The sequence below is a fragment of the Dermochelys coriacea genome, chromosome 16 (genome assembly GCF_009764565.3).
Source record: "Dermochelys coriacea isolate rDerCor1 chromosome 16, rDerCor1.pri.v4, whole genome shotgun sequence".
NCBI classification, from domain to species: domain Eukaryota; kingdom Metazoa; phylum Chordata; order Testudines; family Dermochelyidae; genus Dermochelys; species Dermochelys coriacea.
The window spans coordinates 23,054,602-23,073,065 of NC_050083.1; the positions used below are offsets into that span (position 1 = coordinate 23,054,602).

The 18,464-nt window shown below is 41.2% G+C and overlaps 1 protein-coding gene and 1 long non-coding RNA gene across 10 annotated transcripts in view; one reads left to right on the forward strand and one right to left on the reverse strand.

The window, feature by feature from the left end:
* DENND1A (DENN domain containing 1A) overlaps positions 1–916 on the reverse strand; it is a 379,559-nt gene extending 378,643 nt beyond the window's left edge. For 3 of the 8 annotated variants that reach the window (XM_043498902.1, XM_043498899.1, XM_038374764.2), the window contains exon 1: positions 700–881. In XM_043498902.1, the coding sequence (XP_043354837.1) occupies positions 700–716 (17 nt within the window). In that variant the 5' untranslated portion in view covers positions 717–881. Of the gene's footprint in view, positions 1–699 lie in introns of all 8 variants that reach the window. The other 5 variants (XM_043498901.1, XM_038374762.2, XM_043498903.1 and 2 more) reach the window with 3 other exon arrangements.
* Positions 917–4,936: 4,020 nt separating this feature from the next.
* On the forward strand, positions 4,937–9,441 carry LOC122456926. Of its 2 annotated transcripts, XR_006276103.1 has the most exons (4): positions 4,937–5,950; positions 6,049–6,087; positions 7,718–7,860; positions 9,061–9,441. It is a non-coding gene; the product is annotated as an uncharacterized LOC122456926 (long non-coding RNA). The 2 variants fall into 2 exon arrangements; XR_006276102.1 differs by lacking the exon at positions 6,049–6,087 and having other exon boundaries at positions 7,715–7,860.
* The last annotated feature ends 9,023 nt before the right edge of the window (positions 9,442–18,464 follow it).

Consider the following 18,464-nt stretch of genomic DNA (forward strand, 5'->3'; position numbering starts at 1 on the left):
TCATTCACGTTCTTGGTTGTTTTAATCCGATATGAAAGCACGGCTTATCCAGCTAGCACCTCTGGCAGGGCCCCCATCTTAATGGCATCTGCTGTATGCAGAGGGGAAATAGCAGCAGTTTCAACCCATTACTCCCCACAACCTCAATCCCCCCTTCCCTTAAAGTCCCCTCCCTCACTTTATCCATACTCACTCCTCTCATTTTTCTAGGCCTTCTGGCTGAGGGCTCAAGCCTTGACTAGAGACACCCACCCTAAACAAGGAAGATAGATAGAGGCCTCTTGTCATCAGCTACCCCCTTCATCCCAGCACGTGAACAGCGAGGGTTGCCCCCCTGAGGGCATCCCCGACTCAGTCAGCCCTGTCCCCCAGGCCTGCAAACGGGCAGATTTCTCCCCCGTCCTCAGTGCCTGGCCCTACACACCCACCATGCAGAGCCCGGCAGGGAAGGGGCCATCCTTCAGGCAGGGCACAAAGGGTATGTGGTGATGGAGGAAGCTCCCTTCCCCTAGGCCCTGCGAGCTGGGCAAGGAGGCTTCCCCCTTTGCCCTCCTCTCCAGGGGCCTGCAGGCTAGGCAGGGGGGCTCCCCCCCGCCCTCTCTTCGGGCCTGCAGGCTGGGCTGAGGGGCTCCCCCATTCTCCCCTGCCCTCCCTTGAGAGACCCAGCAGCTGGGCTGAGGGGCTCCCCCGGGCACTCACTTGATCCTGGATCCCATGGTCTCTGGGGAGCCGCATGGACCCGGGGCGGGGGTGGAGGGGCTGGGTGGGCTGTGCTCTCTCCTCCGCCTGCCCCTCAGACTCACTCCATCCCAGCCAGCGCCAGGGTCGCCCTGGCGGAGTCACCGAGCGGCGCAAAGGCTGCTGGGAGCTGTAGTGCGGCCGCGGCCCGGCCCGGAGGGGCAGCGCGCTGACTTGGCGGCCGGGCTCGCCGCCGCGCCTGTGTTGTCATAGCAACGCGGAGCAAGAGCGCGCGCAGCGTTCAACCGCGTTCTACGTTGCCTGAGGGGAACCGGGAACCTGCCCCCCCCAACTTAAACTCGGGGCGTCCCCTTCAGAGAGCCCTGCCAGAGACTCGTAAAGAGCGACCGGGTTACCTTCCCCCAAGACACCGCCTAACCCGACCTACCTCCCCATACTCCATAGACGGGGCCGGGACCACCACCACCACCACGGCAGCGACCGTCCCCTAGGCCAGTTTCTCAGCCTTTTTGTTACCAGGGCCTGGCTTGCAGCCTTCCTAAACTGTTGCCAGGAAAATCTCAGGGGCCAGCGCAGGTTCCCAGACCAGCCTTTGAGAAACACTGCCCTAGAGCATCCCATAAACAGAAGCCGGGCTCCTCTTCTAGCACACCTTGTAATGTTGGCTGGGATGCCCCCACCCGGACATCCTGAAATAGAGGTTGAGACTGCCCCTCACCCGGACCCACGAACACCCTGTAAACGGGGTCGGGACATTCCCTCAAATACCCCACAAAAAGGGGCCAGGCCCACAAACGCCCTGTGAATATGGTTTCAGAGTAGCAGCCGTGTTAGTCTGTATTCGCAAAAAGAAAAGGAGTACTTGTGGCACCTTAGACTAACAAATTTATTAGAGCATAAGCTTTCGTGAGCTACAGCTCACTTCATCGGATGCATTTGCATTTGAAGTGAGCTGTAGCTCACGAAAGCTTATGCTCTAATAAATTTGTTAGTCTCTAAGGTGCCACAAGTACTCCTTTTCTTTTTCCTGTAAATATGGTTCAGAGTCCCTTCATAACACAACATAAATAGGGGCTGAGACACCCCCCCCCGCATCTTAAAGACCCTGTAAATGAGGGCCAGGACCTGTCTCCACTAAAATGCCCAGTAAATAGTGGCTTGGCCCTCCCCAGTAGACTGTACTTCCCAAATATAGGGATTGAACCTTCCTCTCCAAACAGAGAATCATCATCTCATAAATAAGGATTGACAAATTCCTCCAGCCTCTGATAGGTACAAAATACCCCCCATGTACAGGGACTGGAAAAACCCATCTCAAGAGGCAACACTGGTTTTGGAAACAGGATAGAATTTCCAAGGAGAAAGAAATTGTGAGCAGGGATTTCTGTTGAACCAAAATGCAACAAATTGCAGAGGAAGTTGCAGAAATCAAAGCTGTCCAAGAGGCAATATAAGCAGGCCACAAGGAATAACAAGACCTGAGGAAGAAAATAAAACAGGATCTGGAGGTTTTTTTAGAAGGAAGTGAAGGCAGAGATGAGATCCATTCAGTTTAAAATAAAAATTCTGCTGGATCAAAAATTACAAAGGCTCTGGACATATTTTGAAACCCATCTACAGCATGCCCAGTCAAGACTGGCAAACAGGATAAATGAGGTGATGGGCAACTTGATTACTGTGGAGTAATAAAGTAATAAATTTAATAACTTAAATACATTTCCAAGATACGGGAAATACCCAGAAAGCTCTGGCCAACTTAGAACTTGTTAGAGTAAGAGATGAGCTGCAGCAAGGAATTAAAGAGGTGAAAAATTAGAGAAGAAACTCCAAGGGTTGCAGACCATTGTGGAAGTCAGCTGCTGGGATGAGGAATCACACCAGCAAGAGCACTTGGACAAGATAGGACATTTACAAACTTTTCAACCCCATTTGTACACCAAGGTAGCCCAGCTAGGAGGGATCAGACAGTCCCAGTTGAAGTAATACAAAAGCCAACATAAAAATACAATAGTGACCATTGAAGTGAAAACTTCCTGGGAGGCTTATTGGTCTAACTTTAATATATCTCAAATAAATGATGGGGGAGATGAAGAGGGGTGTTTTTGATAGCTAACTTGAGTGCACCAGATCTGATGATGCTCCAGAAAAAGACTGAGTTATCAAGAGATGTCTGAAGCAATTTGGAGCCAGCCATCAACCTAATCTGGCCAGGACTACGAGGAGAAGAGAACAAGAGATCCCACCTTAACTGGCAGAGGGCCATATGAGATTATTGTCTGGCAAATCTAGATACCAGGGGGACAAACTGGAAATGGTCCATTTTATTGATGCTTATCTTGACATGCTCTTGCTAATTAAGATCACCAAAATGAAACCAAAGACACTGTTTAGTGGTGATATTTGCTACAGCACTGAAGTCCTTCCAGGCAACAGCCAAGCAGAAAAGAAAGCAGTTGCTAGTGAGAATAATGGAAACTCTCTGACATGAGCCTTGTAAGTACAAATCTGTATTTAACATGCATGATGAAAAAGAGGATTTTAATTTGAGTCATGACATTTTGAACAATTAGGCCTGCTTTACACTTGAAAGTTTTACCAGAATAACTATTTCAGTTAGGATTGTGATTTTTTTACTGAAATTATTACACAGATAAAGGCTCTAGTGTGGACACAGTCATACTGGTATAAAGGTAACTTGTACTGACATAGTTATACCCCTTCCCTCTTACAAGAATAGATATGCTAGCATAAGCACTTTTATATAAAAATTGTTAACAAAGATTGACAATAACAAAAAATAAAGGAAATAATTCTTGTAAGTTTGAAAAAGATTTGCCCCAAAAAGGAGTGTTATAAATGCAAGGCAAGCCAGGACAGAGTGTCATAAGTTTGTAAGGAAAGTTCCTCACTCAGTTTGGGAAAACAGGCTGACAACAACCTGAAGGGGCAAAGGTTGGTGATACAAAAACTAGCTTTTCAAGTTGGGTTTTTTTTTGTTTTTTGTTTTTTGCTTTTTCTAGATCTGGTCAGTTGAATAACAGTAATAAGTATAAAGATCGAGGAGTACTTGTGGCACCTTAGAGACGAACAAATTTATTTGAGCATAAGCTTTCATGGGCTAAAGCCCATTTCATCAGATGCATGCAGTGGAAAATACATATAAAAATAATGCCCCTCTGCCATGTACATTGGCCAAACCAGACAGTCTCTACGCAAAGGAATAAATGGACACAAATCAGACTGCAAGAATTATAACATTCAAAAACCAGTCGGAGAACACTTCAGCCTCCCTGGACACTCAATTACAGACCCAAAAGTCGCAATTATTCAACAAAAAAACTTCAAAAACAGACTCCAATGAGAAACTGCAGAACTGGAATTAATTTGCAAACTGGACACCATTAAATTAGGCTTGAATAAAGACTGGGAGTGGATGAGTCATTACACAAACTAAAAACTATTTCCCCATGCTAATTTTTCCCCGACTGTTACTTACACCTTCTTGTCAACTGTTTGAAATGGGCCATCCTGATTATCACTACAAAAGTTTTTTTCTCCTGTTGATAATAGCCCACTTTAATGGATGAGTCTTGTTAGATTTGGTATGGCAACACGCATTTTTTCCTGTTCTCTCTCTTTATATCTTCCTACTGTATTTTCCACTGCATGCATCTGATGCAGTGGGCTTTAGCCCACGAAAGCTTTTGCTCAAATAAATTTATTAATCTCTTAAGGTACCACAAGTACTCCTCGTTCTTTTTGCTGATACAGACTAACATGGCTACCATTCTGAAATCAATAATAAGTATAAGACTATTGAAGAGATTAACAGAAAATGTGCAATGTACAGGAATTGTGGACACTGACTCAAATGTAACAGTTATTAAACTAGATATGCTAAAATGCTAAGGCCTGGAAGACCCTGAATAAACAGCCTTATTGGTCTCAAATGGAGACAATGACTGAAGAACATGCACTCATCCAAAAAATGTGGAAAATTAGGTTTAAAAATTGGACCTCAAGAACTGGAACAAGAGGTCTGGGCAACTGAGATAATGGATGGCATCATAATGACTAATAACTATATAATAAATTGCAGGAAAGGTGTTGTCATAAGATAGCACTGGCCCTTTAAGAAGGAAGAGGCCAGTGCATTTGTGATTGATCACTTGACCCACAATTAGACTTAAAAGAGCATGCTGGGGCCTTAGAGGGGAGGGCTTTGAAGGAAGTCATGAGGAGTAGATCAGAGTAGCCTGACAACAGAGTCAAAGAGGGACAGGTTAAAACTGCCTGAGGAGGAGAACAGAGACGTAGGGAGAAAATCTGCTACAGAGATCCAATGGGAGGAACATAAGGTTGACAGTGAGAACTATTAGCAGGTTGAGTGTTTTGTATGAACAAAAATGGTAAAAAGGGAACCACAAAATACATGCCACTGCATCTAATAAATACTGACAAAAGAAAACAGAAAAATTTTAAAGGGGTTGGGGAGCGGGGGCGTGGAGAAGTTTTGAAGGTGAACTCCAAGACTTCCTTCTGGAGTTGTTCCAGCACAGTGCTCTACACTCAAAGAGCTTTACAAACCATTGAGGGATTGTATTAGGAATGTATAAATAATTGATTCTTCAGCCAGTCCTTGGGCCTCAGACATAAGGAAAAAATGGTCAGATTTCCATATTCTGTGTAGACTTTAGAAATTGAATTAAGTTTTTTAGAAGGATTCTTTTTTATTATTAGCAGCAGATATTTTAGTTTTCCACAATGGATCTTAAAACTAAGTATTGGCAAGTAGAAGTGATCCAAAAGACAGGGGAAAGACTACGTTTGCATCTGGAGAAATACTGTGATTACTTAAATTAATGGTTTTTGGCTTGTTTAACACCCTGCCACCTTTGAGAGGCTTATGGAAGGGTATTGTATGGCATACCTGTCTCACCCTGTCTTATACCTGGATGATATCCTGATGCATGCTGAGACTTTTTTGAGCAGGAATTGATACATGTACAAATGGTCTTTGATAAGATTAAGGGTGCTAAACTGAAACTGAACTGAAATATATGTAAGCTATTTCAAAAAGATGTGACCTACCTCAGGCACACAGCTAGTGAGGAGAGATTTACACTGTCAAAAAGACAATTTTAGATGTTTGGGTTTGTAAGTATTATAAAACCATTGGATAGGTTGAACAAGAAGGGGAAACCGAACTGCAAGGCCTTGAAATCTGCTACTTCTAAGCAGAGAGGCAACAGTAAGTACTTAAGAATGCTCAGTGGTTTCCCCCAAAATAAATAATAATAAAACCCTAATGGAGACAAACTTTATCAATATGCTTTCTATTCTTACCAGATTTCTGCCCAAGTGGGAACTCAGACTGACCCTGGCTGGGTAAATCAGGTTCAAAGCATTTCTACTTAGCCTCTTGAGCTATCTGGCTGGTATGAAATGTTCAAGGCTACGAACTGTGTTGGCTCCTCTGTCCATACAAGCTCAGTGTAATCCTCTTGCCATGTGAGCCTTAGCGGTGCTCAGCAGCACACCTAACTGAAAAGCCAAAATCTCTTTGCCAGTGTTTTAATTTGATTGCCCCCAAAGGGCTAATAGGAGCTTGCACTCTGGAATAACTCTCAAGCATTTGAGACCCTGGAGCGATGATCTCAACACTGGTTTGATCTCTCTGTGCAAAAAAATCACTGCCAAAGTATGTCAACTTTAGAAAAAGCTGTTTGTGGGGAGCTGTACCTCTTGAACTCCTTGGTCATCATATGGCCCCAAATTTGGATTACTGATCAAACCCTGTCCGTCAATGAGATACACAAAATTTGTAGGCAATCTGAGTAATCGTGTGGATTTTAGAGCTCTGAGGCCTGGTTTAAACTACAATTAGGGTGACATAAGTCGCCTTTGTGTCAACCTATTTATGCATCTGTCTACATTCAAATTTGCCTCCCACCAATGTAAGTGCCCCATTATAAGGATTCAGCGATACCACATTCCCAAACAGTGTCGAACTCTGATCAACATATAATGTGAGTGTAAACACTGAAGGACCTATGTTTACCCTAACAAAAGGGTACAACAGGAATCAGCAGAAGTGTCACATGAAAGCAAAGGAACTGCAGCAGCCAGACCACAAGGCCAAGGAGACCAACAGTAGATCTGATGCAGGGAAAATACTGCTTTTACAATGAGCTGCATGCCATACTTGGCAAAGACTCATTAGCATCCCACAGACTACCAGGGATACCTTGGTGGAGTCCAAGACACTACCCCTTGACATGAACGGCAGGGAAGAGTTGGATGACGAGAGACACATGGCAGGGGAGAGGAGGGTCCAGCATACCATGGGCCAAGATCTTTTTGAGACTCAACTGCAGTCTAGCCAGTCCAGCCAGCTGAGATAGACAAGTCTGATCCAGGAGAGGGAATCTCTGGTAGGTATGTGCATGTATTCTCCCTTAAAGTTTAAATGTGAAGACAGCACCCAACCAACCTCAAGTTAGCAGGACACAGGTATCTGCTTTTCATTGTTCTACTTATACAAGAAGAGGCCATGGTACAACCAACAGAAATAGTGCCTGTCCAAAAGACTGGGAAAAGCTTATCTCATTATTCACAATGAAAGGACACAAGACAACCCAAATGATTATGAAAAAAACAGAAGTGCGGAAATATTTTCTCTCCATATGCCTAATATTCACTTGTGTTTCATACTGCAGAGCATCACTTTTTTCACCTCACCTGGTTTATTTATGTAAACAAGCTGCTCATTAAATAACACAAATTGCTTTTTCTCCAATTCTGCTGACAGCATTAGTATCTGTAGCCAGCATACTAGTTTGGTGGTAATTGTATTATGTTTGTGGTGCAGTGGATACAGTGGAGCCCCTCAGGAAAGGAAAGGGTTTAACCACAGAGCAAAACTGTTACAGCAATGCCTGCTGGCATATTCATAGACCAGCATTGTCACTGTCTCAGAATAGATGAGCTGATTAACTGTGAATAATCTTCCCAGTAGAGATGAGCCATTTAACAGCAAACGAAAGGGCAGCAGAAGGGGACCTTTAAGGAAAAGAAAATAATCCAGGAATTAAAGGATGAGTGAAAGCCCTAGGATACTATCCAGACGATCCGAAAAGGCTCAGTTCACTTCCTCGAGAGGTAAGGAACCTATATCGTATGCTCTGGGTCAGATTTGGTTGAGTGTTGCAGAACCTATGTTGAGTGCCTGGGGCACTTTTGGCCACAGATACATGAGAAAATAATTACTGCTTCTCCTCATTCAGTGACAACCCCTCTGAAGCATACTCTGACCTGAATTTACTTGGGAAAATGTCTCTGTTACATCTTAGCCACCTGGAGTGGCAGAAAATGAAATGTTCAACTTTTTGGACCAGCATTTTCTTTTTCATCATAAAGGCTCTAATTTATTCATACAAAATCTAGTACTAACTGAATAATATTGAGGACAACTCACATTTATAAATGCCTCCAAATATATCTGTAGCTGAAGGATGGGGCAAACATCCACCAGAGTTTGCAAACTTATCCAAAGGTTATCAGAAATATTCAAATTTATTGGTTTCAGAGTAGCAGCCGTGTTAGTCTGTATTCGCAAAAAGAAAAGGAGTACTTGTGGCACCTTAGAGACTAACAAATGTATTATTGTATCTGCAAAACTGGGTTAGGCGTCTTATAAAAAAAAGGTCTTGTCTCTTTCTTCCCTGTTTCTTGATGTAGTAATGTAAAATTCTGCGGTTTAATTTAACAGTCTGTTTTGTCCAGGCTGCAACTTGTCTAAATCTCAGTTGAGATTTTGAGACAAACTTAACCATAAACCACAACTTCGTCCATACTATCCAGATTACTATGACCTCTGCTATCATTTTGATTAGATTGTATCATTATACAATATGTAATATTGTATTGTTAATCGGTAAAGTAAGTCTCACTTGCTTTAGCTCTCTCTTTAACACAAACATGGACACATATGCACATACTTACTCTTTTCCTGCCAAACTGGCAGATATCTTTCAATATCTGGTTTCTGTCAAATGCAAGTTGTTGTATCATCCTCAGACTTGGAAATCTCTTTACCACATGATATGCCTCACTATTTATGGATTAGCTCATTGGCCCATCTAGCACTGTATACTGCCTCCATCAGTGACTGTACCTGATGCTTCAGAAAAAGAAAAACCTTTTCACAATGCCCCAGAACTATTGCACATTTGGTGTTGTGGATTATTTACCATTGGAGAGATCAGTTGACACCCTGAAACATGAGAGTTGATTATCTCAGCTTCTGTAACTATATAATTTTATAGGAATTGGGTAATATATTATTGTTTTCTGTTATAGGTGAAGAAACAATCATCTATAATTTGAGCAGACTGAAATGTGGCAAATATATTTTGGGGAGTACAGAAGTAGGTACAACTGTCAAAATGAGAAATGAGGATATAAATAATTTTTTTTGCATAGGAATAATCAACATAGCACCAGGTACAGATCCACAATGAGAGGAAGATTTACAGATCTAGGAGATATGGAGGAACAAAGGTGAATGTGAGGCATCAAAGACAGAGAGAGATCATGGGATTTTTGGGTGAAGGCTCTTCTCATTGAATACAAAGATATCAGCTTTGGATACATTGAGCCAAAAGACTTATGGTGAAGCCAAGGAGTTCCTATTTTATTACTTCAGAATGTGAAACTCTAATCTACATAAATAACCTTGTCAAATGCTTTTAAAATGTAAATTTATTATTCCTTTTCTATATCAATGTTAGTATTTTTCAAGAAGAATAAATAATCTACTGTTTTCCTCTAGATCCCTTAACCACCTTGCTTCCCTATGGTCATGCAGAATGTCAAGGGAAAGCACACAGATATGAGCTTTTATTCAAACACATGATGTATCACTGAAAATAATAGATATCTCTGAAGTAAGGCCTTTGGGGACTGCAGCAGCATAAAACAATTAATGTGTTTTCCAATATGAATGAAATTATAGTCATATAAATGATAGAGATGGTTCCATTGTACAGATGCTAACAATAGCATGAGAAAATAGTGTATTTCACTGCATAACACAGAGCTTTAAAATGCTTCTTTAACATCGTTATCAGTTGGGCGATAGAGTGTTAACTGCACAGCTTTTTTATTTTTCTTGGAGTATAATACTATACTATACAATATTATTTAGTATTAGAGTTAAACTTGTATTTAATCACTAAGGGCCCATTTCTGCAAAGAGCTAAGCACCTCCTGTGAGGTGCTGAGCACACAAAACTCCTGTGAACTCTTCAGTAGGAATTGTGGCCACCTAGCACTTTGCAGGATCAGGTTCTTAAGCCTCTGAGATAGAGAAGTAGTAAGCAGCAGTTCTGCAGAAAAGGACCTGGGGATTACAGTGGACAAGAAGCTGGATATGAGTCAGCAGTGTGCCCTTGTTGCCAAGAAGGCTAACGGCATATTGGGCTGCATTAGTAGGAGCATTGCCAGCAGATCAAGGGAAGTGATTATTCCCCTCTATTCAGCACTGTTGAGGCCACATCTGGAGTATTGCGTCCAGTTTTGGGGCCCCCACTACAGAAAGGATGTGGATAAATTGAAGAGAGTCCAGCAGAGGGCAACGAAAATTATCAGGGGGCTGGGCCACATGACTTAGGAGGAGAAGCTGAGGGAACTGGGCTTGTTTAGTCTCAGCAAAATAAATAAATAAATGAATAGATCTCAGCAAAATAACAGATTTATTTGAAATCTAAAGTGTAGGGAGTGTCTTTTACATATGCTGAAATCATACTTAACAGAGGTGTTGTGAGCCTTAATCGATGAATGTTTGTAACTTTTCCTCAGATGATAAGGGCCAATTATTATTGTTGATTTTTTCCCATTGTCTCCCATTTTTATTTCTGCTCTTTTTTTACATAATTATTTTTCATGGCAAACTTTGTTTCCTATTAAATGATAGCATTCTTTCTTGCAGATGAAATTTGTGTAATGTTGATATTCCATTGTTTTCTCTATCAAAATGACTACATTTTGCTATTCTCCTCTGACTGTGAACCTCACAGAAATACTTCTGTTCTCAGTTATGAAATCACTGCTCATTGACACCATTTTATAGTATTATGTTTAGTTTTTCTGTGTACATAGTATTCTGTGGGATGCCGTCAAATGATATCATGTGGGTGTGTAGACAACTTTTTTTATCTGGGGTGGGAGTTAGTTTCTGTTCCAAACTCAATGTTTACTTTATTTATAAATGCAATTACTAATTTTTGGGGGGTTGGGGCCTAAATTCTCCCCAAGACCTAATTTGTCTATGCCCATCGACATACAGCAGTGTAGTGTGGCACTACCTTGCCTCACAGTGCACCACAAGTTTAACCAAGCATTTCTGGCCACCAGGAGTTAGCAAACTCCTGGGCTGTAATGTTTGCTTTTTAAGTAAATTAATTTTGGGTATATTACTTTGGTATAGCTCTGTCCCAGAAACCTCATTTAGAATCATTCTTGTTAATCCGCTAACCCATCCAAGCTGAATGCTACAGTGTGTAGTCAGCCTGCCTGACAGGACTTTAGAATCAAGAAGTCTGGTTCCCTGGACTACATCACTAAACTCAGATCCTAGAATACATAAATCCAGACAACAGAATCTCTCTTCTCCTCTCACTCTATAGAGGAAAGTGTATTACTAAAACAGTTTAAAATGGGTTTGATTCATGTGTGCCTTCTTATGCACCTTATTGGTCTGGATTTAGATATTTAATTGACTTCTGTTGGATAAATATAGATAACACCTTCTAGGCAGTCACTACCAATTATCAATGGGTTGCCATTTAAATGCTCCATAGACAGTTGCGGATTTTTTTGTTAAAATTTACAAGTTAAATTACATAGAAGTCTTTGAATTGGTAATAAAATACTCTATAATAATTAACGGTGAATCACCACCAGAAAATGATCATACATGTTACTATAATTCCCTATATTAGGCTTTCAAGGGAATTAACTTGTCAAAGAAGGACCAAAATTCAGGCAATTTGCTTCTCCTTGTGAACTCTCTCTCATTTCTGGTTTTGAGAAAGATGGATTCATTATTTTGTAGGGGCAGATATTGTATAAGGTACATACACAAAGATACAAAACTTTCCCTGTTACATTGCACATCTGAAGAGAAAGGTTACCACATTGTTAGGAGACTTCTTTTTTACAGATGTTGTTCATTATTGCAAATCTGATGTCTGCCGCATGCTGTTCTTAAACAACCCAATATCTATGATTAACTTTTTATTATAAAAAATAAAACAAATTTAACTAGATCTTAAATATAGAATAAGACCCTTTCCTCCCAGTTCTGCATAGCAGTGCGGCAATATTATGTATACTTCCTGTATAGTAAATAACCTGTAAGTAAGTGGTAAAATATATTTCCTTTTGCAGTGTTTGAAGTACCATACACTGAATGACCTTTTCATGCCCCACTCACAAAGGAGTAAGAAATAACTACTTTTATTTCTAAAACCTATGATTATACCAATAGCTATAACTCAAGCTCACAAAATCCCTTAATATAAATAGCCATGCTGGAGATTCATTCCCCTAAAGAGCACAGGATGATTGACCTGAAATGAACCCTTTTATAGTGAAAGGAGATCTAAATTTGGGGAACATTTCCTAGAGTTACTGTCTCTCAACAGACCACTTCTTCCTCCTCTATAGAATCCTTTGTTAACAATAACCAGTGGCTTATTTATATGGGGAAGCTAGAAAAATGTCTCCCTCTAAACTCTTTGTTTTCTGGCTCTAAATGTTCAATAGCATCCCAGTGAGGAAATACATTTTTCTCCCCTCTTCTCTATGTATTTCTGTAGTTTGCATCATTTGGAGGTTTTTCGCCTTCCTCTGTAGCATGGGGCACGGGTCACTTGAGGGAGGATTCTCTGCTCCTTGAAGTCTTTAAACCATGATTTGAGGACTTCAATAGCTCAGACATAGGTGAGGTTCTTCGTAGGAGTGGGTGGGTGAGATTCTGTGGCCTGCGTTGTGCAGGAGGTTGGACTAGATGATCAGAATGGTCCCTTCTGACCTTAGTATATATGAATCATCATTTACTTTAAATATTATGAAAATTCCCTATACATCCACATCTGCAGCTTCAAGACCTTTAGGCAGCTTTTTCCATCCATAACTTAAATAAATCAACAACTGCAACTAATGTTACCTGTATTGCCAATCCTAAACATTCAAAAAACATAAGTCAGGCCTCTCCCACCTCCCCGAAGAATCGTGAGACTGGCTTAAAATACATGTTCTTTTTTTAAAGATGAAATTTTGGATTCTTTTTATTTGCTTGTTGGTTTTTAAGCTTTTAGGGTTCATTTTTTTCAAGTGTTTCTCCATCATCATGAGGGTTAGAAACTTACCTTTTAAAATGAAAGCTGAAATTTTCACATAATCACATAACTCCAAGACTACCAAAAATTAGGGTTGCCAACCCTCCAGGATTGCCCTGGAGTCTCCAGGAATTAAAGATTAATCTTTAAAGAAAGATTATGTCATGTGATGAAACCTCCAGGAATACATCCAACCAAAACTGGCAACCCTACAAAACCAATAAAATTGTGAGAGTTGGCAACACTTAATGATTTTAAGAAAAAATTTGCCTCAATATATACAAAAGTATTTGGTATCAGCCAAAAGAACCTATTCTGGATGTATGGATAGGGCCCTACCAAATTCACGGCCATAAAAAAAGTGTCATGGACTGTGAAATCTGGTCTTTTGTGTTCTTTTACCCTATACTATACCCTATACCACAGGGGAGACCAGCGTTTCTCAAATTGGGGGTCGTGACCCAAAAGAGAGTTGCAGGGGACTCACAAGGTTATTTTAGGTGGGGGTCATGGTATTGCCACCCTTATTACTGTGCTGCCTTCAGAGTTGGGCTGTCAGAGAGCAGCGGCTATTAGCTGGGCGCCCAGCTCTGAAGGCAGCACCCAGCATCAGCGCAGACATAAGGCTGGCAATACCGTACCACACCACCCTTACTTCTGCACTGCTGCCTTCAGAGCTGGTGGACGGAGAGCGGCTGCTGCTGACTGAGGGTCCAGCTTTGTAGGCAGCAGCACAGAAGTAAAGGTGGCAATACCACACCATGCCATCCTTACTACTGTGCTGAGCTCGTGGTGACTTTGCCTTCAAAGCTGAGTTCCTGGCCAGCAGCCACCACTCTCTAGCTGCCCAGGTCTTTAAGCAGCACCGCCGCCTGCAGCAGCACAGAAGTAATGGTAGCAATACTGCAACCCCCTGATAATAACCTTGCGACCCCTCTCCCACAAGTCCTTTACGGGTCAGGACCCCTACGATTACAACACTGAAATTTCAGATTTAAATATCTGAAATCATAAACTTTACTATTTTCAAAATCCTATGACCGTGAAATAGACCAAACTGGACTGTGAATTTGGTAGGGCTCTACATATGGATGATTTATATGTTTTCCTTACACAAAGGGCAACCATGTACTTTCAGACTAAAGTGGCTTTTATTTTAGATTAAAGAAAACACAACAATAAGCACAAAAGTAAAGTTTTCATGAAAGAGCACAATATGTGTGTTTTGTCTTTAACAGGCTGCAATGACTCGTAGAACAAAACGGCTGGTATATCTTCACTCACAGACAGAATTCTTTGAAATGTAGAGGTACGATACAAAGAAAACAAAGGCAGCACAGTTTTATATCTACTTATACCACAATGTCTATGTGGTATTGCATTTCAGTACTTTTGTGCAGCAATAAGAGAAGCATAAGGACCGTTTTTTAATAGGCTGAAGAATGAGTTGGAGAATAATTCAAGCCAGACCATAACAAATAAACAGCATTTATTGCTCTTCTGGATTACCTCCTCCTGTTCATAAACATGGGAAACACATCCATGTTTACCCTCCTGGATCTTGCTGTGGCATTTGATATTGCTGGTCACCAAATGCTCATGTTCCACATCCAAGAGTCTGCTGGATTAACACAAACACACTGAAATGGTTTGGAGTCTTCCTTCCATACCAAAGATAGAAGGTGAATCTCATACTGTTCCTCCATCTGTGCAGTCCTACAATGCACAGTCCTCTCCCCTGTATCACTCAATAGCTATACAATCCTGTTGGGAGAGCTGGTGAGACAATGCAGATTGAAGTGTCTGCAGCATGCAGATCTTGCCCACTTGTACATCTTTTACATCAAACATAAACAGCAGTACCATCTCCCACTTATCACAATGCCTACCTGAAAGCAGAATCTGGATGAACAGCTGGCTAAAACTGAACCCAAGTAAGACTGAGCTAAGCCTGGTGAGAACAGGGAAATGGTAAGTGCTGTGAAGAGCCTTTCTCTTATGTGATATCCCCTACGATCATGGGATATCATGTGATAACTCAGTCTGCAGTCTTGGTGTCCTTTTGGACTCTTCACATTGCATTTGAATGCATAAATAGCCATGGTGAGCCCAAACTCCTGCTTCCAACTATGACTGGACAGAAAATTGCACCCCATCTTAATGGACATAGACCTGACCACAGCAATCCATGCATCTGTAATCTCCAGGCTTGGTTATTCCAATTTCTTATATCTACGAATAAAGCCACATACCCTGAAAATACTCCACCTGGTGTAAAAAGCAGCAACCCATCAATTTTGCAACACAGGTCAGTGGGAGTGCATCTCGGTAGTGCTCCACTGTCTGCCATGGCTACCCATTGAATATGGAGTCCAGGTCAAGGTCTCCATTTTATTATTCAAAGTCCTCCAAGGGCTTGACTCATGAGTGCCAGAGATAAGACTTTCATAGGAGCTGGATCAAGACTGTAAAACCGATTATCTGAAATTATAAGAATGACCATGGACCTTATTGCTTTCAGAACTAAATGCAAAACTCATCTTTTTTACTTGGTGTTCCCTGAATAATCTTCTGTCTTACACAGATAAGCACTAAAATAAATAAATGCATTAAAAATAACATATAAAATTAATCACCCTAGTTCCCAGGCATGTACGAAAAGAAGAGAGAGAGATTGTTATGGTTTATTACAATAATCTGTAATCCACTAAACCCCCTTTTTGTCCTATTACTATAGGGATCTTAATGGGCCCACTTTACCTTCAATGGTCACCTAGAATATGATATGTATGAACTACTTATCCCAAACTTATCTCTTCAATCTTGTATTTAGCTGTGATACTCTGAGTACCTTTCCCAGACCTGAAGAAGAGCTCAGTGTAACTTCAAAGCTTTGTCTCTCTCACCAACAGAAGTTGGTCCATTAAAAGATATTACTTCACTCACCTTATCTCTCTAGAGATTATCATCATTTCTATTTTTAAAATCCTGAATGGTGCTTAGATACTATGGCGATGGAGCCCTGTAAGTACCTAGACAGACACACAGATAGATGAATCATCTGAAGAAGATTTTGTTTCCTCTTAGAAGGAAACTGCTGAAAAGATTGCTATTATGTAGAGCAGCACTTCTTGCTGTGTGCTTGATACACATTCATGCACAGGATTCTTGCTGGCTTATTGCTGTGTGCTTCCAGTTAGTATTTACCCTAGTCTTTTCCAGCTCTGCATCTTTATTATTCTGCAATACTGATTCTTATTTCAGAGTGCCTTCCAGTTATAACGTCACCTAACTTTAATCTCCTCAAGTGGGCCATCCTAGAGCCTAGAACAGCAGTTTGTCTTCAAGTTCCAATATTTCTTTACCAACTTCAGCATGGCATTATTTGGCAACTTCATACATGCCCCCTACATGCCTCCTAATGACAATGTTTCCTACAGAGTACAATTAAACTAGACCTTTACATGGCAATGCTTTTCTGCTGCAGTATTTCTCAACTGAAGGCATTTTCTTTACAAATACTTCATTTGATGTTTCTAAAGTTTAGACTCTGCTTTTTCTAAGTGTTAAAGATTTATAGATTCATAGATTCATAGACATTAAGGTCAGAAGGGACCATTATGATCATCTAGTCTGACCTCCTGCACAATGCAGGCCACAGAATCTCACCCACCCACTCCTGCAATAAACCTCTCACCTATGTCTGAGCTATTGAAGTCCTCAAATCATGGTTTAAAGACTTCAAGGTGCAGAGAATCCTCCAGCAAGTGACCCATGCCCCATGCTACAGAGGAAGGCAAAAAAAAACCCAGGGCCTCTTCCAATCTGCCCTGGAGGAAAATTCCTTCCTGAAAATTGTGTGTCCAGCGAGGTTGAAGTATATTTTTATATATTGCCATTCCTATTATCTGATTTGTGTCCATTTATCCTTTTACGTAGGGACTATCCAGTTTGGCCGATGTACATAGCAGAGGGGCATTGCTGGCACATGATGGCGTATATTACATTGGTGGACGTGCAGGTGAATGAACTGGTGATGGTGTGGCTGATCTGGTTAGGTCCTGTGATGGTGTCGCTGGTGTAGATATGTGGGCAGAGTTGGCATCAAGGTTTGTTGCATGGATTGGTCCTGAGTTAGAGTTACTATGGTGAGGTGTGTAGTTGCTGGTGACAATATGCTTCAGGTTGGCAGATTGTGGGCGAGGACTGGCCTGCCTCTCAAGGCCAATCTTGCTGGACACACAATAGCAGATTTAAAGGTAGCCATCCTGCAGCAAAAAAACTTCAGGACCAGACTTCAAAGAGAAACTGCTGAGCTTCAGTTCATTTGCAAATTTGACACGATCAGCTCAGGATTAAACAAAGACTGTGAGTGGCTTGCCAACTACAAAAGCAGTTTCTCCTCCCTTGGTGTTCACACATCAACTGCTAGAAGAGGGCCTTATCCTCCCTGATTGAACTAATCTAATTATCCCTAGCCTGATTCTTGCTTGCATATTTATACCTGCCTCTGGAAATTTCCACTACATGCATCCAACAAAGTGGGTATTCACCCACGAAAGCTCATGCTCCAATACGTCTGTTAGTCTATAAGGTGCCACAGGACTCTTTGCCACTCTTGAATAACTGTTGGTTCAGTAAATCCTTAGAAACCATCTAGTGAACAACTTTGGTGGCACAGTAATGAATGGCATGTTCTACTCTGAGATATTTCAACATGAGGTTGATAGTATGTGATCTTGCCTATGACAAATCCTGAGCATGTCAACCTTAAATTTGGCTAAAGAGTGAATTTATGTGGTCAGTGGCTTATCAGGCAAGAAGTCCACCTCAAAACTGTGTGTATACATTGTAGGACTGAGTAAAAGAAACAGTCCTGCACCTAACTAAGCAAGACCATTAGACCACAGAATATGCAAATGTGAAGTGTCAGAAATGCTGATGTGTGGGAATTGAAATGTCCTAATCCAGTTACTGTTCGTGGATTTTGTAATAAAGCTGAGAATATGAAATTGATTCCTCTTTGTTCCTCTGTGTGTGCATGCATGTCTCAAACAAGTTAAAATCAGACATTAAGGCCCATCCTGTTTCAATTTCTGTACCTACTTAACTGATTTATATTTTGCAGGGTGCTATATTATTTTTATTCTATTGAATATTTCAGTCTACAGCATAGTGCTCAGAGTGACAGTGGTATGTGGGAGGTAAGGAGAACTCTAATAAATAAAACTGCACTTATTAAACGTTACTTTAAATATATGATTCTAATTTTTTTTAATACAAATAAAAAAACCAACATTACTGACTCCAGAAGAAGCTGGTGGAACTTGCACATGCACTCCTTCTGCAATTCCTTCCAGT